We start from the raw sequence: 27,866 nt of genomic DNA, 5'->3' as shown, positions 1-27,866 counted from the left end.
TAGCTTCTAGACATCCACTCCCGTCCACCCTTCTGCCTTGGCCTCTAGAACTGTAAGAGAAAAAAATTGAATTATTTTAGCCACTGAGTTTCTGATAATTTGTTAAAGTTGCCATGGGGAGCCAGTACAGATGTTGGTACCTAGAAGTGAGCTGCTGCTTTAACAATACGTTTACAAATGTGGAAGTGGTTTTAGAATTAGGTAATAGGTAAAGGCTGGAGAAGTATTGAGGAGTTTGATAGAAAAAGCCTGGATTACCTTGAATAGACTTAGTAGAAATATATAGATATTAAAGGTGCTGCTGGTGAGAGCTCAGAAGGAAATAAGGAACATGTTATTGGAAACTGGAAGAAAGGAAGTCTTTGTTATATAGTGACAAGAAGCTTAGCTGAATTTTATCCAACAGTTACGTGGAAAGCAGAACTGTGAACAATAAACTTGGATATTTAGCTGAGGAGATTTCCAAGCAAAGTGTTGAAGATAATAACCTGATTTCTTCTCAAAGAAAGATAAATTGAGGGAAGAAAACTTACGGCCAAAAAGGAATCAGCACTTGATGATTTGGAATTACTCAGCCAGTCCAGATTGCAGAAGATGGTAAAATTCGGGGCTTTACTATTAGGAAAGCGTATTGTGGAGAGAAGGCCAAGGGTATGACTGGGTAACCTTTTGCTGCTGCTGGAAAGATTAAACATGAGACTCATGGATCCTCTCAACCATCTTAGTGGAAATCGGGAAAAGAAATGGGATTTTCCAGGAAAGACCTGTAGAGGAACCTCTTGTCTAATAGAGTGAATCCCATGACATACACGGGAGATACACATTTTTGAGGATGTTATATTAGCAGAAACACTGCCAGCTTGGACTGATAGGGACGGAAAGAGGACAAAATGGAAGATGACTCTGGGATTCCCAAATTCTGCAGGCAGGAAACAGGCGGGCGAGAAAGGATTATTTCAAGGGCCCAGACAACAGAACTGAGGGCAGCAGACGATTAGTCCCAGGCCTTGAAACCTAATGGAGGTTGCCCAGTCAGATTTTGAAATTGCTTGGGACTAATAATTTCTTCCTTCCATGTTTTCTCTTTTAGAATGGGAATGTCTGTAACTTATTCTGTGTCTGTCCTCCATTATATTTGGGGGGCATCCTAAACACACTTTCACCTACTTTGTTTTTTTCACTTTATATCATGGAGTTTATTCTGTAACAGTATATAAAGATAGTCCTCATTTCTTCTCACAGCTGAATGGTCCTCCTTGTTTGAATGTGCCAAAATATATTGTCAGTTTCCTATTAATGACATTTGGGTTCTTTTTAGTCTTTTGCTGTTACAAAAAGTGGTGTGATGAATAACCCTGTGCACACCTCTTTTCATATTTTTGCCAGTGTGTCTCTGGAATAAAGTCCTAGAGGGATTACTGAGTTGAAGCTTAAATGCAAAAGTAATTTTGTTATATGAGTCAAATATTTTTTGACCACTACCCACAGTAAGAAACATTTTACATCATGTTTCAGTGTATACAGATATGTACACATAACTAAAACAAGTGTCACAATTACCCTACTATCTAGTCTATTTCATTTTTTTAAGAACTTTTATTGAGATACAGTTAACATACAGTAAACTGCATATATTTAGAGTGTACAGTTTGGTATTTTTTTTTTCTTATTAGTAATGTATGTATTGCAATCCCAGTCTCCCAATTCATCCCCCCCAACCCTCCCCACTTTCCCCACTTGGTGTTCAGTCTGTTTCATTTTTAAAAATTCAAGTTACAATGCTAAATGGATCTTGACTCAAAGTTTGAAAGACATTGGCTTGATCACAGATCTGCACATTTTTTCTGAAAGGGCCATATAGTAAATATTTTAGGCCTGTGGACTATTCCTGGACTCCACTCTGCCTCCACCATGGTAGCCCAAGAACTATATAGGCCATAAAAATATGTAGGGGCATGGCTGTGTTGCAATAAAATTTTACCTGTAAAAACAGGTGGCTTTAGTTTACAAACCTCTGTTTTAGGTTAGTCAAGCCACCCCCAGGTGTTGGGATGAAGTCAGCTTCCCAAGAAGCATATTCATAAATGGAGAATAGATCACTGAATAAAATCAGGATTTAGGAAGGAGAAGGAAGAAAACAGCTGCTGGATAGTCAGCAATGGCTTATTATAGCATTAACCTAGCCATTCCTAGTCACCACTTCTGTGGTAACCTTCAAATACACCTTCAAATACACATAATCCCAGTTATGTCATAGGTGTAAAATATAATACTTGTTTGCCTGTGTTTTTTAGAATAGACAGGTAGGAATGGCATAAGGTTATTGATCAGCTTTCCCTCAGATCTAATTCATGCACATTCTTCAAGTATTTTTAAGTACTGTCTACCTCTCTGTGCTCTGGGCCAGGTAATCAAAAATGATCAAAACATGCCACCTTCCTTCCAGTGAGACCACCCCCTAGCCCTGTAGTTAAGACAGAAACATAGTATTTAAATGTAGCCATTAAGGCATAGGGCTGAACCTTTAGGGAGAAAAGTTACATGGCTTGATTACAGGTATGGGAGGATTATTTATGTTTTAGCTAATTTTTGAACGTAAGATACTTTGAAACCAACTAAGCTAAAATAGATGGTACTTCTAGATCATAATTATAATAATTATAATCTTTGACATGACTGGGGGCAGAAACACCTCAGGGACAGTAAAGCATGGGCTAGTTAAGCCTAGTTTTGAATGCAGAAGGGAAGGAGGATAATAAAGCGTAGAGTTGGTGTTATAAAAAGACCTAGTTCTTACTATTTGTAGTTGGGAAAAGAGGGGGCTTACGAGTCCTAAGAACAGGATACGGATGAGAACTACCTGGAGCTTCTGTTACTCGAAATGATATTTTAAGTCTTTTCTTCTGTGTGTTCAAAATACTTTTACATGCTTCTCAAAGCAGTTGCAAAGACCAAAGAAAGAAAGCGGCCAAATGGAATTAGCTTGATTTTATAGATGTAAAAAATAAGTGACTTAACAAAGTTCTTCAGAAAGGAAGGAATGGAGCTGACAGTAGGGGGACCCCAGGCTTCCAAGTTCGGGAGCTGCTTGTCATTAAAGGCCAGAAGTAACAGCACCAAAGGCTAATGTGCAGTAGCTTTTCTGCATATCCACCTCCCTCCCCCACCCTCCTCTCCTTGGCAGTGAACCAGGTAATCTTAACCTCTCGCCTAATTCTATACTCTTTCTCCTCTGCAGATTCTTTGTGGGAAAGAGATTCCTCGCTGGATCAATCGACTTGCCTACTTCAGCTCCTGTATACCCTTTCTACAGAGTTGCCTCCCAAAGGAGTGGCTCACTCCTGCAGCCCTGCAGTCTAGTGTCAGCCAGGAGCTCCAGGACGAACTGGAGGAAGCAGAGGATGCTGCAGCCTCCGCTTCCATGGCCAGTGCTGCCGCAGGCTCCAGACCCGGGCGCCACACTAAACTGTAAATGTCTCCAAAGTCACACATTCAGAACTGTCTCTGGCGGTTGAATATCACTAGAGAAAAGTAAAAGAGTAAACGTCCTTTGGATATTTTGTATGCAAAGATGGCTCTCCCCCAAATCCCAGTTTTTCAGCTCAGGATTATATTTATAATCAAAAAAAAAAAAAAATCACTTGGCGCAGGAGGGAGAACTTTGTATGAAGCTGCCCTCTGTTTTTTTTACCCACTTGTAAATTTGGATTTACTTCTGTTTTATACAAGCTCTGTTAAGTTATGTTTACAGTATTTTGTATCGCTGTTTACAAATCTTGCATGGACTCCTGCCACCATGAAAGAAGAAAATCTTCATGTCTTCAAAAATTAGGCAGGTAATCTTTGTACACTTCTGACAATTGCCCAAGCTACGGCATAAATAATAGGCACACAAGAAGGTACTCACAATTATAGTCACCATCACCTGCTTAAGAATTGTCTTTTAGGTTTGTGTTTGTTTTTGTTACTGTTTTGGCACCAGGATGCACAGAGGTGAAGGAGCACACACAGCCCTGAGGGCTTGGGACCTTGGTCTGCGTGAGAGGTGCCCGACCTGGGCGCTCTTAGCACTCCCTCCACTCCGAGTAGCACATCTCCTGAGGTTCCCACCTAACAGTGGCTCTCATTCCAAATATCCGTCCACCTCCACGGGGTGGTACACTCTCGTGGCAGTCTGGCTTTGATGCCTCTGAGTCTGTAAGTAAGATGTTTTTCGTTAAAGATATTCTTGCTAGTAGCGAGTGTTTTTGCACATGTATTGGGGGCTTCATTTTTACTTTAATATATGCTGATATCCTCCCTGCACAGGATTTTGTTAGTGGGGTAGGAATATCCTAAGTGGTAGCCTTCTGAGTAGCAGTGTGAGTTGACATTCAACTGCTTTTAACTATTCAGGCTACCTTTTATACTACACCTTGGAAACTAGAGTCTAAAGTAAAACTCTCCAAAAAGTTAATACTTTGATATTTTAAACATTTTATGTACCATACCGGAAAGAGTACGTTGGAGTTTGCTGGTTTGTTACGGGAGTAGTTTCACCTCATAATAGAAAGCCTAGTCTCATTGACCTCTTGTTGAAAACTCATATTTATGTGTCTTATAATTCATTTTTTTCTGTTCTTTCAAATGTATGTCTCTTACATAACCTACTCTAAGAATGAAGTTGTCACCACCAGATAAGTCCTCGTTAGCAAGGATTCTGTCTGCTCAAGTCTACTCCCAGTTTGACCCTTGGATGTAAGAGCCAAGTCATTACATGTCAAGTTCAATTTTTCTGCCTTAAGAATGAATGTCCTACATAAAATATTGGATGCAGTGTGTAAATTATCCAAGGCAGTGACTTCAGCTTTATATATATTGTTAGTTTTAAAATCATCTTCTTTTATTTAAACTTCTAGATTGGATTGTTTGCTATTGCTCTTTATAAGGATACATATCTTTCAGTAAACTACATTTTTAACTTTTCCATAGCTGATTTTGAGTCATTTTATCAAATTAAGCACACCCTGTTCATAGGGAAAATAACCTTGGGTTTGACCTGAGGAAAACGAAGCCACTTAACCTAATTTATGCTTTTGACTGTTCTGTTTCTGGAGAGGAATGCCTTTACAAGTGATTCTCAGTTCTTTAGGGGTGCAGAGCACTTATTTTAAGAGATGTGACAGAAAGGAATATGTGAACTCTATGAAAAGTTGACCTGGTTCAGGTCTAAAAATGAGATTTAGAATAAAATGGGAAGACTCTGACAGTGAATCAGTTCACTCTAAAACCCAGGTTAGTGAAAAGTGTTTGATGCAGTTTGCTTGGGATTTTCGTTTTTAATAACGTGGTGGCTTCCAGTTTTTTTAATCCATTCAAATATACGTGAGTTTAAATCTGTGCTACTGACACACAGGAAGGAGTAGCCATTGTTGAGGCACTTCTCGGTGAGTTGCCAGGAAACTTCCACCTTTGCTTATCCAGAATCCAGCACCTCAGCACATAAGTGATTTTATTATTTTGTTGTATTTACTTTCATCTGCAGCATTTGGAGTTTAAAAATAGTATTAAGGGTCCTAGTAAAAACAAATAATGGCCTAAGGCCAATTATCATAAATAATGTCCTGATAAAATTCTGGACATGAGATTCCTTGCAGTCTAATTGTACTTGAGGTTGAGAAATAAAAAAAAAATGTCTTTACTTTAGAAAATCTCATTTAATAAGTCAGTTTGTTCACTATGGTTCAAAATTGAGGATGAATTTAATTAACTAGCATCTCGCCAGCTTTCCTTTGCCCTTGGAGGAAAAGAGTCTTGTTCTCAACCTGATCTCTGTTAAGAAAAATCCTGTATAAAAAAATCCAGTCATTAAGATACATGTGATGTGATGGCATCAGATATTTTCTTCGTAGTTGTAACCAAGTGAAACACATTTCTCATGGTGGGTTGGACAGTAATATAGTGTGCAGAGGGTCAGATGCTGCTGCTTTCTCCTGTTTGTTTTCAGTGCCCTCGGGTTTTGTATTTTCTTTTTTTCAACCCTAAGAAAAGGGCATCAGCTCTGCAAAGTGTGGCCTGTGGAATGGTAGAAGGCAGTGGTGCAGCAGTAAAGAGAGCCTCCACTTGATGCCTGAAATCCAGCCCACTATTGCTCTGACCACAGCAATAGTGCAAGTTACCTTCACCAGCATTCGTACAGAGCAGGGAGTTCTGGTTTTCACCAACTGACAGCATTGTGTGTGTGAGGAGATTCAACCCTACAGACAGCTACGGGACTCTATATCCATGGCTTCTTTCCATCACAAAACGGGTAGAAACACATTCACTGCTTCAGGGTTCTCATCTGTGTGTCTTCTTATGGCTCCGTTTCTATAAAACACTCTGTAATTTTGATACATGTTGTATTTTCTTTCAGTGACTAAGTTTAAAAGGCCTGGGTTTTGTTCAGCAAGCTGGCCATACTGCCATTGTACCCCTTCCCTTCAGTATGGTTTAGAGTGCAGTTCAGTCATTAGACTTTCATTGTCAACTCAGTCAACACACACCTTCACTGTTCGAAAGGTGTTACAGCTGTTCAAGAATCTTCATGAACCTGAAGATAATTTGTGAAGTTGAATGCAAATGTACTGTCATTCATAGTGTTTATATATATATATATTAAAAAAAAAAAACCAGGAATCTTCACTTTTGCTACCTTGATATAGCATTGGGCTATCATGTTAACATTGAAATACATCAATTTATTAAAAAATACTTTTATAAGAAATGTTTTATAGTGCTTTCTGACCTCCAGGAGACTGCAAATGTTATATATTTGTGGTGGGGGTGGGGGTTGATTATTTTTTATTTTTAAACAGTTTTAAATGTTACTCTCCATTTACAGTTATTACAAAATATTGCCTATATTCCCCGCATTGTACAGCACATCCTTGTCGTCTTACACCCAATTAGGGAAGTTATTTTTGAAACCCAAGAATCCCATCTGCTCTGCAGAGACATAGTCCGTCCTTCTCCATCATATGTTCCTCTTGTATTTGCATGTACATTTACTCCCATGTATTCCTCTTGAGCTCAGGTCCATGGTCCAAGTTCTTAACTGTCAAAGAGAGCATAACCACACCTGTTCCCAGGCAGTGGTGCCAGCCCCAGCTTCTGGGGGATGGAGGCAAGGCTGGGAAGGGAGAACATGCCCTCTTCTCTCCACCAGGATTGCAGGAGAGATTCCCGCTGCAGGGGAATCACCTCCACTGCCTGTGCACACACACTGCCCACCTAGAAGCATCAAGGGAGCATGAGCCTGGGTGACTGCGCTCCCTGTTTTCTACAAACCTATTCTTTGCACCTCCAACCTGACCCTTCCCCTGCCTCCATTGGCCTTTTACACCTAGCCAAGTAATACTTCCCTCAAAAACTTATCTGATTAAGTATTATTAAAACAATAGTGGTGGTCACTTGTGGTCTGTCAGTGCCTGTCTACAATCTGCTAGGTAGGAATGGTCTACAACTCATTTGTTCTCAAGGACAGGAACCAAAGGGAAACTACCCCCCCCAACCCCCAGTCTAAATAGGTTTCTAATAGACTATAACAAGTTGATCACCAACTCATATCTGGTAAAGCAATTAGTCTTACCTGTAGAAAGGATGCCAAATATACTGAGGGACCATGGTCTTTTCTTTCCCGTTATTATCTGCTCCTGAAGTTCTCCTTGTCACCCAGATACTGACCTTGTTCTAAGTGTGCAGAAGTCTGTGCTCATAAAGATGAGAGGCTCCGTGCTATGCATTCCAAGAGGTAGGCGAGAGGCAGGCAGCTACTTATTTCCTCATGGATTCTGAATCCAGAGAACTGCTGAACCCTCTCAAGCTTGTCCCTTTGATTCTTTCCCCAAAAGGAAAATCCTCTGATCATACCTTGTTCCTGCACTAGAAACTGTGAATAGTTTCTATCTTGTCAAGGCCCAGGGAAAAGCTAAGTTTAAGCTTAAGGGACCTAAGGGAGGCATTCATTTCCAAAGGCTAGATGGGCACACCTGTGCCCTGCAGCCCTGTCCTCACTGGGATGGTTTTGTGGACCCAATCAAGAATGTACCACCCCCAGGCTGTTGAGGAGTGGAGTAGAGCCAATTACCTTGATCTCCCTGACCCTGAGATTCCTTGACTTGGAAAGAATTGCCTGGTTCTACGAGACACTCATGGCCTTAGTGGGTCTCAGTTAGGGAGGCCATTGACTGCCAGGCTGTTTCCTTCACACCCTTAACTTCCAGTGATTAGGGGGATTTAGTGCCTTGGACAACCTTCAGCTGCTTCTAAAGCTGCAGCGGGGACTTCCCTGGTGGTGCAGTGGTTAAGAATCCGCCTGCCAGTGCAGAGGACACAGGTTCAATCCCTGCGCCAGGAAGATCCCACATGCTGCAGAGCCACTAAGTCCATGTGCCACAACTACTGAGCCTGCACTCTAGAGCCTGTGAACCACAACTGAGCCCACATGTCACAACTACTGAAACGTGTGCGCCTAGAGCCCGTGCTCCGCAACAAGAGAAGCCACCGCAATGAGAAGCCCACACAACACAGTGAAGAGTAGTCCCCACTTGCAACAGCTAGAGAAAGCCTGTGTGCAGTAATGAAGACCCAACACAGACAATAAAAAAATAAATTTATTAAAAAAAATACAAAATTAAAAAGCCGCAGCCATGCAGAGAAAGCCACATGCCTCACCAGGCTATCCTTATAGCCTTGCAGGCAGGTGGACTCAGGGATAAAGTTACCAAAGTCACTAAGACTCCACAGAGGGAGAGTGGGAGGCCTGCTCTACTCACTCCACTGGAAAAGGAATATGCATGGTAGAGAGCAGTGAAAAATGAGACAAGGGACAGCCACTCAGTCTACCTAGGACTCTCAGTCTTGGTGGCTAGTGATTATCCACCCAAATAGGGATTGGAATTTTCAGATTACAAAGCTGAAAAGAGCCAGAGCGGCCAGCCCTGGCCCCAATCAAAGATAGACGACTCCGTGCCTTCCTCTCTCACTGGCATCAGTGAGTGAGCACCACAGAGCGGCCCTGGCAGGCAGCTGACACTCCACAGAAGGCCAGTATGCCCACGACTATGAAAAGGTGTCACCTTGAATCCGGAAAGGCAGTGGGTTTTGTGGATGAGACAAAGGGGAAAGAGAAGTCCTCTTACAGTGCCCCTGCTGTGTGCTCCTTGGGCTATTCATTTAATCGTCACAACAGCCTGTGACGGTATTCCTGCTTTACGCAAAAGGAGCTGAGTGGTTCGTAGTCCAAGAATGCACAGACAGCACAGGGAAAGCCCATATTTGAACCTAGCCAATTGCAAGGCTTCTACTTTTTCCACTCAGGTACACTGCTTTTCTGCAGTGGAGAACCCAGGTCCACTCCAGACCCACTAAATCAGAATCAGCATTAGCATTTTAACAAAACCTTCAGGCAATTCACACGTACATTAATGGTTGAGAAGCACTGCTCTAGTGCATAGGACTCAGTTCTGCATGGTCCCAGCCTACTCTGCCCATAGAAATGAGAGTTTCCTGGATGAGGTGACTCTGTCAGGCGGCCTGGACACAAGAACGTCTGTAGGACCTCGTAGCTGAATCGTCTCCAAAATTCAATAGAGATGAGATAGGATTTTCCAAATTTTTCCTGGGTTTGACTGAATCCATATAAGTGATTCAAGGAGTACTCTAATAAACGCAAAGCATAGACTTGAACCCTCTGGAGTTACTACAGGGAATGGTTACCTAAAGTTCCCTGATCCATGCACTCAGGATTCTGGACCATTGTTTGAACTGATTATCCATCTTCCTGTGAGAGACCACCAGGGCTACAACCATCCCTGATGCTTTACTTTAGATCACCAGAAGCATCCAGGTCCAAGTCCTCATTCCCAGCTAACCCGGGCATGGCTCTCATCTGGCTAGCCCTCCTTCTCATCCTTACTGGCCCCCCTTCCAATGTACCCTCTGGAACTCCCCGTATATGACAGGAAAATGCCCAATAGCCTCCACTTTTTAAAATGTTTCTTGACCTCCCTGCTTTATGCGAAGCCCAGCTGTCCCCTGCAGTGCGCCCTCCCTCAGGGTGTGTGCTCTTGGTCTCCCATTGCTGCTTCCAAACCTCCGGCTCCACTGAAACCAGGCTATCCAGTTCTACCAGCTGTTCCCTCATGGCTCTCTTCCACTCTCCCTCTCTCCCTCTGTCTTCCTCTCCACCTTTTTCCTGTCATCGGTGACTTTGCATTCATGCAGGTGACCCATCTAATACCCTAGCCTAGCTGTGGCTCTATTGCCATAATGGTAGGACAATCCTTTGTGCTAGACAGTCCTGCCCATTATAAGCCATGTGGCATCTCTACACTCTGTCCACTGATTACCAGCCTTTCACCCCCTCCACAGTCATTGCCACATCAAATGCCCCCAGGAGGTAGGTAGGCAGTCCTATCCTGGGTTGAGAACCACCGTCACTGTCTCAGGCTTCTGATCTCCTCACTTCCGCCAAGCACCCAAACCTTAGACTTGTCATCACCAGTAACTGCACCTCTGCTAAAATCTTCATTTCAAGCATCTCTGACCACTAACTTCCCAGCTGCCCTGAGTACCCCACACACTGCAACGTCTTTGACTTCATTAAGATCCCAGATCCATTCAATTCAGCACTTGTTTTAGTAAATATTACTCCCACTGCCATCTTTCACTTTTCTTCTCACTCAGCCTAAACTGCATGGTCAGTAATTAAATTATTTCCTTCCCAGGATCCTCCACTTCTGTGCCCCTGTCTCCCTTTATCTCATGGCCTGGCAAACCCAGCTCATGGCCTGGCAAACCCAGCCCTGATCAGACCCAGACTTCTCCGTGTCTGTGCCTGATGCGCTGAATGCTGCTGGGGTGAAATCACACAACTGGGCTGGCCAGTTTTGTCTCAGTGTTCCTGTCTCTGACCACCACGCCAGTTTCCTGCAAGCCCCTTGTATGCCTGCTCACTGCTCTCCTGGATGACACTTCAGACTGTCTCTCTTCAGACCTCCCGTGTGTTCCCCACACACATGTCCGTTGAGAATCTCACTTTATGCTTCACTGAAAATAGAGACAATTTAGACAGTTGACCTCTGTATTGGGGGAAAGCACTCAGTTCTCCCTCCTTTGGGTTTCTCCTTTACTGTCACACAGAACACGTCACAGGTGACATTTCTGTCACCAAATGTGTGGGGATTTTCCCCACACCAAGCAGTTTTCCATGACACCAACGGGTTGGTCTACCACTTCATTCTGACACTACCTACCTGGAGATGCCATGAGATCCCACAGGTCAAGCGCTCTGTCCCACAAGACGGCCCCCACTTCAGACGCCAGCCGCTAGCAGTAGGGCCCCAGGTTACCCACAATTTCTGTCCAACTTGGCTCCAACTCAGAGGTTCCCACCACCCCCTCCTTGAGTTTGGTTGATTTGCTAGAGAGGCTCACAGAACGCAAGGCAACACTTCCATTTACCAGTTTCTTAAAGGAAAACACACGCAAATGAACAGCCAGATAAAGAGAAATACAAGGCAAGGTCTGAGAGCGTCCCGGGCACAGGAGCTTCTGTCCCCATGGAGCTGGAGCACGTCGCCCTCCTGGTATGCGAATGTATTCAGCCACCTGGGAGCTCTCCAAACCCCATACTATTGGGACTTTATGGAGTTTCTTCACATAGGGATGATCAATTATTAACTCCATTTTCAGCCCCTCTCACCCTTCTAGAGAAGTGTGGGCAGAGGGGTGGGGTGGTGGTAAAAACCCCAAGCTTCTGATCATGGCTTGGTCTTTCTGGAGACCAGGGGCCATCAGGAGACCAGAGTGGCCTCAACAGAATGAAAGCTGCTCCTGGTGCTCTTATCACTTAGGAATTTACAAGGAAGGGTTCTAAGAGTTCTGTGCTTGGAATCGGGGCCAAAGACCAATACATATATCAATTACTGTCTCACATCTTGCAATTTTTCAGCCTACATACTCATCCGAGCTTATAGCCAGAGTCGGTGTCCATGTTAAAATGGGAAAAACGTCCTTACTGTTTTCAAAAGCCAATCCTTCTTCCTTTATCACTAGATCTCACCCTCTCTCATCTCTCAAGGACTTGCTCCAGCATTATTCTTTCTCTCCTTTGAAACATCAATTTCCCTTTCTCCACTGGATCATTCCTATCAGCATAAAACATGTTCCATGGTTTCTCAGCTAAAACCAAGGCAACTTTTCCCAATTTCTCTCCACAACAAAAGTTCATGCACCTTCATGTCCCATTCACTCTTTAAACAACATTTTGGTTCATGTATATATATATATATATATATATGTGTGTGTGTGAAAGAATACATAGGATGTATATGTACAGTCTGAAAAACAATAAAATGAACACCTCCCTGTACCCACCACCCAGCTTAAAAAATAGAACATGAACAGGACCTCAGAAGCACCGTCTCCCTCCCCAGTCACTTCCTCCTCCCTCCACTGTGGGGATAACCACTATCCTGAACTCTGTTTTAATCATTCCTTTGCTTTGTTTTTAATGGTTTTTAATACTCATATATGCATCACTAGACAGTATATGATCTGGTTTTACCTATATTAAACTTCTCATAAATGGAATCACTTTGTATGTTTCCCTGTGATTTAAAAAACTCTACATATATTTTCAAATACATGTATATTTGTGTGTAGTTATAGTTCATTTTCACTGCTGTATAGTATTCTGTTGTATAACTATACCACAGTTTTATTTATATATCCTACTTTTAATGGACATTTGGGTGTTTCAGTTTATTGCTCTTGTGAGCGATACTTCTGTGAATGTTGTAAGGCATACCTTCTGCTGCAGATGGAAGCTAGAGGGAAGATGGAAGGGTTTCCCTTTCTCTGGGAGAGGAGCTGCAAAGTTAGAGAGAATGTGCACCTCCAGCTTTATTAATTTTTAGAAAGAAACAACGTACTCTTCTCACTGCATTTTCATTAAATGAAATCCTATTCAGCCCTCTCTCCATCTGCTAGTCAAACAGAGCTCCACAGACTAGTTATTTTCTTATAATGTCATATAATGAAATTTCAGAGCCTGGGCTTGAAAAATCCTTTCTCATTATTCAGAGGTGAGAGCTATGCCCTGCTCCCACACAGCCGCTAGGAGGACAACACTCAACATCGCAAAAGTCATTCAAAGAATCTGCTTGATTGGTTAAGAACTTTCAACAGAATGTGTCTTGTTCTCCCATGTAAAGTGATATGTAAATATTCATCACTATTTGCAACTCTGAGCAGCAGTGTCTTGTTAAACAGCTATGACTTTAAAAATCATTGCCACATCCTGTGAAAATAACCTCCAAAGAAACCTATATTTGGTTGCTTGTCTTACTTAATTCACTGATTTAATTATAATGTTGTAAATGGCATCTCAGTATTCCTGAAAGTTACAGATACTTGAGAAAAAAAAACAAACTTCTCTTAGAAATAAGAAGAGGATCATGGCACTTTTCTCCTACGTGTATTATGGGAAAACCAAAGCCCCTGCTAGATATATTATGTAACAAATATCTGAAAGTCCTTGTATCATCTTGTGAACACTGGGTAATCCAAATTGTTTTCCAAAGTGGTAGTAACACTCTCCATTCCCACCAGTGGAAGATTTTCATTCCAGTTACTCTACACCCTTGCCAAGACTTGATACTGACTAACTAATGTTTGTCAATCTGGTAGGCATAAATTGGCATCTAGCTATGCTTTTAATTTGCATTTTCCTGACTATTAATGAGATTAAGAATCTTTCTATGTGTTTCTGGGCTTTTTTTTTTTTTCTGTGAAATGTCTGTCCTATCTTTAGCCTTTTTTCTATTAGGCTATTTATCTTTTTCTTACTGATTTGTAGAAAATACTTACATATTCTGACTACTATTCTTTGACAATTCTATGTGCTACAAATATTTTCTCCCAGTTTGAGATTTGTCTTTTCACTATCTTTAAGGTATGTTTTGATAAACGAGTTCATTTTAAAATAGTCAATAATATCAATATTTTTCTCTTTGGTAAATATTTTTTGAATCTTAAGAAATACATCTCTCTGCCTGATTTGGAAAGATAGTCTCCTGCATTTTCTTCTAAATGTTTTGTTTGCTTTTTGTATTTAAGACTTTAATCCAGCCAGAATTGATTTAGTGTGTCTGTGTGAGTTACCTATTTTTTTTCCATATAGGTAACTATTTGCCTATATTTGAATAGTCGCTCCTTTACCCACTGACCTACAAGGTTCATTTCCATTAAACAAGTTTCCATATATGTATATGACTCTGTTTCTCGGTTCTCTCTAATTCCATTGGTCTATTTACTATCTCTAGACTAATGATACAGTTTTAATTACTAAGGCTTTATAATGAGTCTCAATATGTGGTAAAGCAAGTTTCTCCATCTTCTTTTGGGAGTTATTTGGTTATTCTTGGTCTTTTACTCTTCCGTGTATATTTTGGAATCAACTTCTCAAGTTACACACCCACACACAAATCATATTCGAATTGCGTTGAATTTATCAATTTGTAAAGAACCGTTGTTTTTATGATATTGAGTCTTTATCCAAGAATATGATCTATCACTCCATGTATACTGATCTTCAGTGTCCTTTGATAAAGTTTTGTAATTTTCTCCCTAAAGAGCTTTTGTGTATTTTGTGAGCTATATCCCTAGGTTCCTGATATTTTTTCTTGCTAGTGTGATATCCTTTTTTTCTTAATTATATTTTTCTGACTCATTGTTCCTCATATATAAAAATGCAATTGACTTTTTTAAAGCTCTTTATTGGAATATAATTGCTTTACACTCTTGTACCAGTTTTTGAGGTATGCCAAAGTGAATCAGCTGTATTTATACATATATCCCCATATTCCCTCCCTCCTGCGACTCCCTCCCACCCTCCCTTGTCCTGGCCCTCTAAAGCAACAACCATCATCGAGTTGATCTCCCTTTGTTATACAGCAACTTCCCACTAGCTATCTATTTTACATTTGGTAGTGTATCTATGTCTATGCTACTCTCTCACTTTGTCCCAGCTTCCTCTTTGCCCCCACACCACCCCCTCAGGCCCATGTCCTCAAGTCCATTCTCTACATCTGCATCTTTATTCTTGCCCTGTCACTGGGTTCATCAGTACCATTTTTTTAGATTCCATATATATGTGTTAGCATATGGTATTTGTTTCTCTCTTTCTGGCTTACTTCGCTCTGTATGACAGTCTCTAGGTCTATCCACCTCATTACATATAGTTCAGTTTCATTCCTTTTTATGGCTGAGTAATATTCCGTTGTATATATGTGCCACATCTTCTTGATCCATTCATCTGTTGATGGGCATTTAGGGTGCTTCCATGTCCTGGCTATTGTAAATAGTGCTGCAATGAACATTATGGTACATGTTTCTTTTTGGATTATGGTTTTCTCAGGGTATATGCCCAGGAGTGGGATTACTGGGTCATATGGTAGTTCTATTTTTAGTTTTTTAAGGAACTTCCAAACTGTTTTCCCTAGTGGCTGTACCAACTTACATTCCCACCAACAGTGCAGGAGAGTTCCCCTTTCTCCACACCCTCTCCAACATTTATTGTTTCTAGATTTTTTGATGATGGCCATTCTGATCAGTGTGAGGTGATACCTCATTGTGGCTTTGACTTGCATTTCTCTAATGGTTAGCGATGTTGAGCATCTTTTCCTGTGTTTGTTAGCCATCTGCATGTCTTCATTGAAGAAATGTCTATTTAGGTCTTCTGCCCATTTGTGGATTGGGTTATTTGCTTTTTTGGTGTTAAGTTGCATGAGCTGCTTGTATATTTTGAAGATTAATCCTTTGTCCATTGCTTTGTTGGCAAATATTTCCTCCCATTCTGAGGGTTGTCTTCTTGTCTTGTTTATGGTTTCTTTCGCTGTGCAAAAGCTTTTAAGTTTCATGAGGTCCCATTTGTTTATTCTTGATTTTATTTCCATTATTCTAGGAGGTGGGTCAAAAAGGATCTTGCTTTGATGTACGTCATAGAGTGTTCTGCCTATGTTTTCCTCTAGGAGTTTTATAGTGTCTGGCCTTCCATTTAGGTCTTTAATCCATTTGGAGTTTATTTTTGTGTATGGTGTTAGGAAGTGTTCTAATTTCATTTCTTAAATGTAGCTGTCCAGTTTTCCCAGCACCTCTTATTGAAGAGGCTGTCTTTTTTCCATTGTATATTCTTGCCTCCTTTGTCAAAGATAAGGTGCCCATATGTGCGTGGGTTTACCTCTGGATTGTCTATTCTGTTCCATTGATCTTCCTTTCTATTTTTGTGCCAGTACCATACTGTCTTGATCACTGTAGTTTTGTAGTATAGTCTGAAGTCAGGAAGCCTAATTCCACCAACTCCATCTTTCCTTCTCAAGATTGCATTGGTTATTCGGGGTCTTTTGCATTTCCATACAATTCAAAAGAACATGGTATGTCCCTCCATCTGTTTGTATCATCTTTGATTTCTTTCATCTGTGGCTTATAGTTTTCTGCATACAGGACTTTTGCCTCCTCAGGCAGGTTTATTCCTAGGTACTTTATTCTTTTTGTTGCAATGGTAAAGGGGACAGTTTCCTTAATTTCTCTTTCTGCTCTTTCATTGTTAGTGTATAGGAATGCAAGAGATTTCTGTGCATTAATTTTATATCCTGCTACTTTACTAAATCCATCGATTAGTGCTAGCAGTTTTCTAGTAGAATCTTTAGGGTTTTCTATGTATAATATCATGTCATCTGCAAAGAGTGACAATTTTACTCCTTCTTTTCCAATTTGGATTCCTTTCATTACTTTATCTTCTCTGATTGCTGTGGCTAACACTTCCAAAACTATGTTGAATAATAATGGTGAGAGTGGGCACCCTTGTCTTGTTCCTGTTCTTAGAGGGAAGCTTTCAGTTTTTCACTATTTAGAATGATGTTGGCTGTTGGTTTCTCATATATGGTTTTTATTATGTTGAAGTAATTTCCTTCTATGGCCATTTTCTGGAGAGTCTTTATTATAAATGGATGTTCAATTTTGTCAAAAGCTTTCTCTGCATCTATTGAGATGATCATATGATTTTTATCCTTCAATTTGTTAATATGATGCATCACGTTGATTGATTTGCTTATGTTCAAGAATCCTTGCATTCCAGGGATAAATCCCACTTGATCATGGTGTATGATCTTTTGAATGTGCTGTTGGATTCTGTTAGCTAGTATTTTGCTGAGGATTTTTGCATCTATATTCATCAGTGATATTGGCCTGTAATTTTCTTTTCTTGTGACATCTTTGCCTGGTTTTGGTATCAGGGTGATGGTGGCCTCATAGAATGAGTTTGGGAGTGTTCCTCCTTCTGCTGTATTTTGGAAGAGTTTGAGAAGGACAGGTGTTAGCTCTTCTCGAAATGTTTGATAGAATTTGCCTGTGAAGGCATCTGGCCCTGGGCTTTTGTTTGTTGGGAGATTTTTCATTACAGTCTCAATTTCCATACTTGTGATTGGTCTGTTCATATTTTCTATTTCTCCCTGATTCAGTCTTGGAGGATTGTACTTTTCTAAGAATGTATCCATTTCTTCCAGGTTATCCAATTTATTGGCATATAGTTGCTTGTAGTAGTCTCTCATGATCTTTTGCATTTCTGCAGTGTCAGTTGTTCCTTCTCCTTTATCATTTCTAATTCTGTTGATTTGAGTCTTCTCCCTTTTTTTCCTGATGAGTCTGGCTAATGGTTTATCAATTTTCTTTATCTTCTCAAAGAACCAGCTTTTAGTTTTATTGATCTTTGTTGTTGTTTCCTTCATTTCTTTTTCATTTATTTCTGATCTGATCTTTATGATTTCTTTCCTTCTGCTCACTTTGGGGTTTTTTTGTTCTTCTTTCTCTAATTGTTTTAGGTGTAAGGTTAGGTTGTTTATTCAATATTTTTCTTGTTTCTTGAGGTAGGACTGTATTCCCATAAACTTCCCTCTTAGAACTGCTTTTGCTGCATCCCATAGGTTTGGAGTTTTTGTGTTTTCATTGTCATTTGTTTCTAGGTATTTTCTGATTTCCTCTTTGATTTCTTCAGTGATTTCTTGGTTGTTTAATAGTGTATTGTTTAGTTTCCATGTTCTTTTTTTAATATAATTTTTTTCCTGTAATTGATATCTCGTCTCATGGTGTTGTGGTCAGAGACAATGCTTGATACAATTTCAATTTTTTTGAATTTACTGAGGCTTGATTTGCAACCCAAGATGTGATCTATCCTGGAGAAAGTTTCATGTGCACTTGAGAACAAAGTGTATTCTGTAGTTTTTGGATGCAATGTCCTATAAATATCAATTAAGTCAAAATGGTCTAATGTGTCATTTAAAGCTTATGTGTCTTTATTTATTTTCTGTTTGGATAATCTGTCCATTGGTGTAAGTGGCATGTTAAAGTCTCCTACTATTATTGTGTTACTGTCAATTTCCCCTTTTGTGGCTCTTAGCATTTGCCTTATGTATTGAGGTGCTCCTATGTTGGGGACATAGATATTTACAATTGTTATATCTTCTTCTTGGATTGATTCCTTGATCATTATGGAGTGTCCTTCCTTGTCTCTTGTAATAGTCTTTACTTTCAAGTCTAATTTGTCTGATATGAGTATTGCTATTCCAGCTTTCTTTTGACTTCCATTTGCATGGAATATCTTTTTCCATCCCCTTACTTTCAGTCTATATGTGTCCCTTGGTCTGAAGTGCACTTCTTGTAGGCAGCATATAGAAGGGTCTTGTTTTTGTATCCATTCAACCAGTCTGTGTCTTTTGGTTGGAGCATTTAATCCATTTACATTTAAGGTGATTATTGACATGTGTGTTCCTATGAGCATTTTCTTAATTGTTTTGGGTTTGTTTTTATAGGTCTTTTCCTTCTCTTGTGTTTCCTGCTTAGAAAAGTTCCTTTAGCAATTGTTGTAGGGCTGGTTTGGTGGTGCTGAATTCTCTTAACATTTGCTTGTCTGGAAAGCTTTTGATTCCTCTGTCGAATCTGAATGAGATTCTTGCTGGGTAGAGTATTCTTGGCTGTAGGTTTTTCTCTTTCAGGATTTTCAGTATATCCTGCCATTCCCTTCTGGCCTGCAGAGTTTCTGCAGAAAGATCAGCTGTTATCCTTATGGATTTTCCCTTATATGTTATTTGTTGCTTTTCTCTTGCTGCTTTTCATATTTTTTCTTTGTGTTTAAAATCATTAGTTTGATTAAGATGTGCCTTGGTGTATTTCTCCTTGGGTTTCTTCTGTATGGGACTCTCTGCGCTTCTTGGACTTGGTTAATTATTTCCTTTCCCATGTTGGAGAAGTTTTCCAGTATAACCTCTTCAAATATTTTCTCAGACCCTTTCTTTTTTTCTTCTTCTTCTGGGATGCCTATGATTCGAATGTTGGTGCACTTAATGTTGTCACCAAGGTCTCTGAGACTGTCTTCCATTCTTTCTATTCTTTTTTCTTTTTCCTGCTCTGTGGCTGTTATTTCCCTCATTCTATCTTCCAGCTCACTTATTCATTCTTCTGCCTCAGTTATTCTGCTCTTTATACTAGCTAGAGTATATTTAATTTCAGTTATTTTGTTGTCCATTACTGTTTGTTTGCTCTTTAGTTCTTCTGAGTCCTTATTAACTTTTTCTTATATTTTCTCTATTTTGTTGTTGAGATTTTGGATCATCTTTACTATCATTATTCTAAATTCTTTTTCAGGCACTTTTCCTGTTTCCTCTTCATTTATTTGTTCTTGTGTATTTTTACCTTGTTTCTTCATCTGTGACATATTTTTTTGTCATCTCATTTTCCCCCCACTTTGGATAGGTTGGATTGTGTTCCTGTTCCACTGAGTGTTTGGCCTGAGGTTTCAAGCACTGGAATTTGTAGGCTGTTGAGTATAGCTGGATCTTTGGTGTTGAGGTGAGAACCTCTGGGAGACCTTACTCTAATCATATTCCCTGGGAACTGGGTTTCCCTGTTATTCCAATGTTTTGGACTCAGAGCTCCCAACTCAGGAGCTCAGGCCTGACCCCGGGCTTGTGAATCAAGATCCCACAAGCCATGTGGAGCAAGAAAATGAAAAAAACTAAAAAAAAAAAAAAAAAAAGTAGGAGGACAGCAGGACAATAGCAAGATAAGAAATACAATAAGAATAGGAAACTAACAGATATGTTAGAAAAAAATTTTTAAAAAAATAGACGGAAAAACAACTGGAAGGTAAAACAACTGCAATAGCTGAAGTGAGGAGATGGGAAGAAAAAAAAAGAAAAAGAAAAGCCAGAAAAGGCCTTGGCTGTGGGGGTGGGGCTTAGACAAGGCGGGGGTGGGGGTTAGGCAATGGGCAGGGCCTATGCTTAGAAAAGGCCCTGGGGGTGGTGGAAAATGGGGTTTAGGCCCAATGTGGCAGAGGGGCCCAGGAATGCCTCTGGTCCTGGGGACAAAGGACCAGGTCCAGGTACACAGTAGGCTCCCTGGGCCCAAGTTGGTTGGAGAAAGGCTAGGCACCTCCCCTAGTCCTCCAATCTTGGAGGTTCCCACCCCCCAGGTTTTCTTCCTCAACCCCTCCCTCCTATTTCCCTAGGACCCTCACAGCTGTAGGGGGCACTGGAAGCAAGGAGACAAGACTCTGACCCCCAACAGGATTCCTAGGGCCATCTGGGCTAGGGTAATGCCTGCGGCACTTCCCCAGATCTCCCAGTCTCGTAGGGTCCCTGTCCACCTTTCTTCCTCTCCCCCACCCCACACTTTCCTAGATCCCAAGCAGCTGGAGGGGGCCCTGGAGTGTGAAAGACCAGGTCCATGAGCCTAGCAGGATTCCCAGGGCTAGTGGGCAGGGGAAATACCTTCCCTGCCTCCCTTGATCCTCCAATCCCAGAAGGCCCCCTCCCCTGCCCGCCTCTCCTCTTCTTCCCTGCTTTCCTTCTATACCCGTAGGACCAGTGAGACCTAGAGGGGTCCCTGGAGGACTGAAGACCAGGTCTGGGGGCACAACAGGCCTCCTGGTGCCAAGTGGGTAGGGAGATTTCCCACAGCGTCTCCCCTGATCCTCCAGTCCTGCAAGGTCCCCCCCACCACTGTCTGCCTCTCTTCTTCTTCCCCTCTCCTCCCTTTCTCCCATGCCTGTAAAACCTACTCAGCCAGAGAGGGCCCCAGAGACTGAGGGACCAGACTTGGGAGCCCAGAAGGTCCACTGGGCCCAAGTGGGCAGGGGAAAAGTCCTCCACACCTACCCTGGTCCTCTGATCTTGGAACATCCCACCACCTATCTGCCTCTCTTCCTCTTCCCCTGCCATGCTCCTATGCCCCCAGGCCATGCTCCTATGCTCCCAGGACCAATGTGTTTGGGAGGGGACCCTGGAGAGTTGGAGACCAGGCCTGGGAGCCCAGCAGGCTTCCCGGGCCAATGGGCAACGGAAATGCCTGCTGCTCCTCCCCCAATCCTCTGATCCCAGAGGGTTCCTTCCCCCTTCCATGTCTCTTCTTCTCCCCCCACTGCTTCCCTCCTGTACTTCTAGGACCAATGACCCAGAGGGGCCTTGGAGGGTGGAGGACCTGCCTGGAAGAAATACCCAGTGGCACCTCCCCTATTCTTCTGACCTGGAGAAATCCCTTCCCACCCCCACTGTCTGCCTCTCTCCCTCCCCCTGTCCCCCTCCCCCCACACCCCCAGGACCCACACACCAGAGGGGGCCCGGAGAGTGAAGGACCAGGCCCGGGAGCCCAGTCAGCCTCCCTGGCCAAGAGGGCAGGCGAAACGCCCTCTCACCTCCCCATCCCCTGATCTCAAAGCCCCCACCCCCATCAGTCTGCCTCTCCACCTCCTTGCCCCTCCTCCTTCCCTCCCACACCCCAGGACCCAGGCAGCCTGGAGGGGGCCTTGGAGGGTGGAGGACCCCGCTGGGGAGCTCAGCAGGCTCCCAGGCCCAGGAGCTCAGCAGGCCTCCTGGGTGGGAGAAACCCAGTTGTGGTTTTGTGATCTCCCCAGCCCCCATGGGTCCATCCAGGCAGGAACCTCCCCCCTCACCCAGCCACCCCCAGGTGCGCCGGTCCCATCTGGCTTCCCCTTTCCAGCCCCCCTGACTTCCCCCTGGACCTACCCAGTTGCTTCGGGTTCCTAGGTCTCCTTGGGCCTCAGGTCTGCCCGCCCAACTCTAGCAACCAATCGATTTGTGGGGAGATGCCATCTCTGCATCTTCCCATGCCACCATCTTCACTCTGCCCAATTGACTTTTTCATGTTAAAAAAATAATAGATTTTATTTTTTAAACAGATATGAGTTTATAGAAAAAATAATCAAAACAGAGAGGTTGCCATATACAGCCTCTCATACACATATTTTCCCCTTCTATTAACATCTTACATTAGTATGGCACATTTATGAATTGATGAACCAATGAATACACTATTATTAACTAAATTTCATTTACATTAGGGTTCACTTTTTTCCATCCTTTTATTTTCAATCTGTGTCATTATATTTAAAGTAGGTTTTGTTTTGTTTTGTTTATATATAGCATATAGTTGAATCTTGCATTTTTATCCCAGTGTGACAATCTCTTAGATTGGAGTTCTTGGACATTCAGCTGGAATGCAGTTATCAATACAGTGTCATCTAAATCTACCACTTATCCATTTGTCCAGTGTTTTCTTTGTTTATTCCTTTTTCCTGACTCTTTGGGGATTTATTTAGCATATTTTAGTATTCCATTTTCTCTACTTTATTAGCAATCTGTCTTTGGGGTTTTTTTTTTTTTTAAGATTACTTTTCTAGGGCAGTTTTAGGCTCGTATGTCTTTGGGTTTTGTTTTGTTTTGTTTCTAGTGGTTGCTCATGGTTCATAACTTGGACATCATTAACTTATCACTGTCTACACTCAAATAATATTATACCACTTCACATATATTGTTAGAACCTTAAAACAGTTTACTTCAATTTATCCTCTCCAATTCTCTGTGATAGTCTTCATACATTTAATTCTATGTATGTTATAAACCATACAAAAATTTGTCATTTTTTTTGCTTTAAAATGGCTATCTTCTGAAGAAATTTTAAATGACAAAAAAATTTTTTTATATCTACCCATATATTTACCATTTCCAGTATTCTTTGTGTAGATCCAAGTTTTTATTTGGCATCATTTTCCTTTCACATAAAGAATTCCTTTAATGTTTCTTGTGATACAGTGGTTTTCTTGTAGTTTTCAAATTTTTGAAAAATTGTAGTCATTATGTCTTCAACTACTTTTCCTGCAATTCTTCTCCTCACCCCACCCCTTTCCTTTCCCTTCTGAAACTCCAAATACACACATGTTAGAATGTGTTGATGTTCTCACAGGGCCAGATGCTCTGCTCTTTTTGCTAGTCTTGTTTTCTCCTGTGTACTTTAGTGTAGATAGTTTCTATTACTATGTGTTGATGTTGATTGATATTTTCTTCTTCAGTGCTTAATCTGGTATAAATCCAAATAAGTGAAATTTTCACGTGGTATATTATATTTTTTAATCTCCAGAAATCATCCATCTCTCCTCATTCTGTTTATGATTTCCTTTAAATCCTTGAGCATATTTATAATAACCATATTAAAGTCCTTATTTGCTAATTCTATCATATCTTTCATTTCTGGTTTGTTTTTAAAGTCTATCTGTTTTTATTGACAGGTTTTTCTTCTGGTTATGGGTCACATTTTTCTGCTTATTGGCATACATAATATTTTTTGACTGAATGCTATATATTTCAAATATTACATCGCTGAGTGTCTGTGTTTTAAATGATGTTGAGGGGTTTTTTTCTGGCTGTCAATTAAATTATTTGTATATCTGTTTAATCTTTCTGAGGCTTGTTTGTAAGCTCTTATGGCAGGTTTGTAGTAGCCCATGCTCTATTGGTGGTTTAGCCCTCCTATTAAGGTGTGACCCTTTAGGTCTTACTATGGAATACCCCAGATGATTAACAAGGCCTTTCTAGTCTGACTGGTAAGACTCTGTCCTGTGGCGCTCTGGAAATTGTTTAGCTTAAAGCTTCCAGGTCATTCTTTGCCCAGATTCATGAAGTTTTACCCACTTCTTGTAGTTTAGTATCAAGCAAAGTCTCAAGAGGATCCCTATGGAGAATGCTGGTTCTCTTTTTTTTCTGTGTAACTATATCCTCTTTAGAACTCTGTCCCACAACTTGCAGCATCTTCTGCCTTCCTGAACTCTGAACTCTATCCTCTCAACTCAGTGACATGCTCGGCTTGCGACCCTCCTCCCTACGCTGTGGTCCAGAAGGTGCCTCCAGGCAGAAAGCCAAGGCAACTATGAGGTTCACCTCATTTATTTCCTTTACCCTCTTTCAGGTATCACAGTCCTGCACTGCCTGTTTTCCAATGTCTGAAACCAGTTGTTCCACATCTTACATTTGATTTTTTAGTTGTTTACAGCAGGAGAGCAAGTTGGAACCCTATTAGTCCATAATGGCCAGAATCAGAAGTCTCTTTTAATTTCTTAATGTGGTGAATTACATTAATTGATTTTTACTGAATTTAAACTTTGTGTTCTTTGCATATCTGGCTTAAACCCAATTTCCAACTTGGTCATAATATCTTTTTAACGTATTGCTGAATTTATGATAGATAGACAGGAGGACATACATGTAGGTAAGTAGGTAGATACATAGATACATAAGTAGATAAATAAGATATTCTAAGTTCTGAGCGAAATTGGCATATAATTTTCCTTTCTTGAAATGCCCTTGTCTGATTTTGGATTCAAGCTTGTGCTGGCCTTATGAAATGAATTAGGAAGAGTTTCTGCTGTTATCTAGGAAAGTCTGTATATGAGTGGAATGATCATTTCCTTAAATGTTTTGTAGAAGTAAGCTGTCAAGCTGACTGGACCTGATGATTTCTTTGTGGGAATATTTTAAAATATTGATTCAATTTCATTAATAATTATAAGATGATTCAGATGTTCAACTGTGTCTCAACTCTATTTTTTGTAAGTTGTATTTTTGTAAGAATTTACCCACTTTATCTATTCTTTTCAAATATAGTGTATAAAATTGTTCATAATATTCCTTTGTTACCATTTTAATTTCTTCTAGATTTATAGTTGTGTCCTCTTTTTTACTATTAATATTTTTTCTTTTTTCTCTCTCCCTGCTCCTCTCACACTTCTCTATCAGTACTGACGCATTGGCTTGTCTGTTTTACAAGTTTGTTGTTTTTTTCTTTTTTTCAAAAGATTAACTTTTGGTTTTATTTGTACTTGATTGTATGACTATATTGTCTGTCATTAATTTCTGCTTTTTTTTTAATGTTCCTTCTTTTGCTTTTTTGGTTTTATTATGCTATTCTTTGTTTTTCATGAATTCTCAGCTTCTTTCAGACTTCAGAATCTTGTTACCTAATTTAATCATATATTTTCCTCAAAGTATTGTGTTCCTCAAGTTTTGTTACATAGTATTAGTGGTATCATATAGTTCAGAATAGTTTCTAGTTTTCAATATGAGTTGTTTTTTCACCCACAAGTTTTTTAGAATTATGTGCATTAATTTTTGAACTTATGAGAATTTTCTAATTATCTTTTGTTGGTTTTCCATTTAATTGCATTGTAGTCCAAAAATGTTGACTGTATTCTAATTCTTCGAAAGTTATTAATAACCTACTGCATGATCAATTTTTTCTTCCAGTTTTATAGAGATGTAATTGACATGCAGCACAGTATAAGTTTAAGATGTGCAGCATAATGATTTGACTTACATCATGAAAAGATTATCACAATGTTTAGTGAACATCCATCATTTCATATAGATACAAAATTTTAAAAATAGAAAAAAAATTGTATGTGATAAGAACTCAGAATTTACAATCTTAATGTTCACATATAATGTACAGCAGTGGATTTTTTTAAAAATAAATTTATTTATTTATTTATCATTTATTTAATGGATGTGTTGGGTCTTTGTTGCTGCATATGGGCTTTCTCTAGTTGTGGTTAGCAGGGGCTACTCTTTGTGGCGGTGTGTGGGCTTGTTGTGGTGGCTTCTCTTTTTGCAGAGCATGGGCTCTAGGTGTGCAGGCTTCAGTAGTTGTGGCACACAGGCTCAATAGTTGCAGCTTGAGGCCTCTAGATCACAGGCTCAGTAGTTGTGGTGCAAGGGCTTAGTTGCTCCACAGCATGTGGGATCTTACCAGACCAGGGATCAAACCCGTGTTGCCTGCATTGGCAGGTGGATTCTTAACCACTGCACCACCAAGGAAGTCCCCAGCAGTGTTTATTATAGTCACTATGTTGTACATTATGTCCCTAGTACTTATCTTATAACTGGAAGTTGGTACTTTTTGACTGCCTTCATCCAATTCCCCGTCCCCCCACCCTTTGCCTCCGGCAACCACAAATCTGATCTCTTTTTCTGTGAGTTTGTTTGTTTTGGAAGTAAAACTGACCTACAATATGTAGGAACTCCTGGTACATGACATAGTGATTCAATATTTCTATACATTTCAAAATGATCACCGTAATAAGTTTAGTTATGATATCACCATTCAAATATATTACATAGTTAATCAACTATATTCCCCACACTGTACATTTCATTCCTGTGACTAATTTATTTTGCAACTTGAAATTTGTATCTCCTAATCTACCTCATCTATTTCTTTCCTCCCCCCACACCCCTCCCCTCCTGCAACCAGCTGTTTATTCTCATATCTATAACTCTGTTTCTGTTTTGTTATGTTTGTTTTATTTTTTAGATTCCACATATTAGTGAAATCACACTATTTTTCTTTCTCTGTCTGACTTGTTTCACTCAGCACAACGCTCTCTAGGTCTGTCCATGTTGTTGCAAATAGCAATATTTTATTCTTTTTTATGGCTAATATCTCATTGTATATATATCACATTTTCCTTTTCCATTTGTCTATTGATGGAAGCTTGGGGTGCTTTCATAACTTGGCTATTGTAAATAATGCTGCAATGAGCATAGAGGTGTATATATCTTTTCTAATTAGTGTTTTTGTTTTCTCCAGATAAACACCCAGAAGTGGAAATGCTGGATCGTATGGTAGGTGTATTTTCAATTTTTAGAGGAGTCTAAATACTGTTTTGCATTGTGACTGCACCAATTTACATTCCCACCAACAGTACATGAGGGTTTCCTTTTCTCCACATCTTTGCCAACACTTGTCATTTGTTATCTTTTTGATAACAGCCATTCCTACAGGTGTGAGGTGATATCTCATTATGGTTTTGATTTGCATTTCTCTGATGATTAGTGAAATTGAGCACCTTTTCATGTGCCTTTGGCCATCAATATAAGTTCTTTGGAAAAATATCTATTCAGATCATCTGCCCAAATTTTATTTTTTGTTGTTTGTTTTTTTGTTTTTTACTTTTTTTTTCCCCCACTACCACAAATTATGCAGTCGAGTTTCCCACACTTGGGGAAATCGCAGGGGTCAGCACACCCGCAGTGCAATGGGTAAGCCTCGTCCTGGGAAAACCACCTTCGTGATCATGGTATCTCCCCTGTCAGGTAAGTATTACTTTTTATTTTTTTAAGAACTTTTATTGAGATAAGATTGACATACAATAAACTGCATACATTTAAAGTGTAAAATTTGATTTTTTTTTCTTATTAGTAATGTATATATGGCAATCCCAATCTCCCAATTCATCCCACCCCAACCCTACCCCCTGCTTTCCCCACTTGATGTTGCCCATATTTTAATTGGGTTATTTTTTATTTGTTTTTGTTTTTGTTTTGATGTTGAGTTGTATGAGTTCTTTGTGTATTTTGGATATTAACCACTTACAGATATATCATTTGCAAATATCTTCTCCCATTTAATAGAGGCCTTTTTGTTTTGTGGATAGTTTC

At 40.4% G+C, this 27,866-nt stretch overlaps 1 protein-coding gene and 1 pseudogene across 3 annotated transcripts in view; one reads left to right on the top strand and one right to left on the bottom strand.

Moving 5' to 3' along the window:
- The window catches only part of DESI2 (desumoylating isopeptidase 2), a 48,300-nt gene extending 41,568 nt beyond the window's left edge, over positions 1-6,732 (top strand). For all 3 annotated transcript variants that reach the window (XM_057727933.1, XM_057727934.1, XM_057727935.1), the window contains one exon: positions 3,239-6,732. In XM_057727933.1, the coding sequence (XP_057583916.1) occupies positions 3,239-3,472 (234 nt within the window). In that variant the 3' untranslated portion in view covers positions 3,473-6,732. The remainder of the gene's footprint in view (positions 1-3,238) is intronic.
- A 20,653-nt stretch (positions 6,733-27,385) lies between these two features.
- Positions 27,386-27,529, bottom strand: LOC130850629 (U1 spliceosomal RNA; annotated as a pseudogene).
- Positions 27,530-27,866: the final 337 nt, after the last annotated feature.

The sequence above is a fragment of the Hippopotamus amphibius genome, chromosome 3 (assembly GCF_030028045.1).
Source record: "Hippopotamus amphibius kiboko isolate mHipAmp2 chromosome 3, mHipAmp2.hap2, whole genome shotgun sequence".
NCBI lineage: Eukaryota > Metazoa > Chordata > Mammalia > Artiodactyla > Hippopotamidae > Hippopotamus > Hippopotamus amphibius.
The sequence above is the reverse complement of the archived record's forward strand: the minus strand, read 5'-3'. Positions and strand labels throughout refer to the sequence as shown.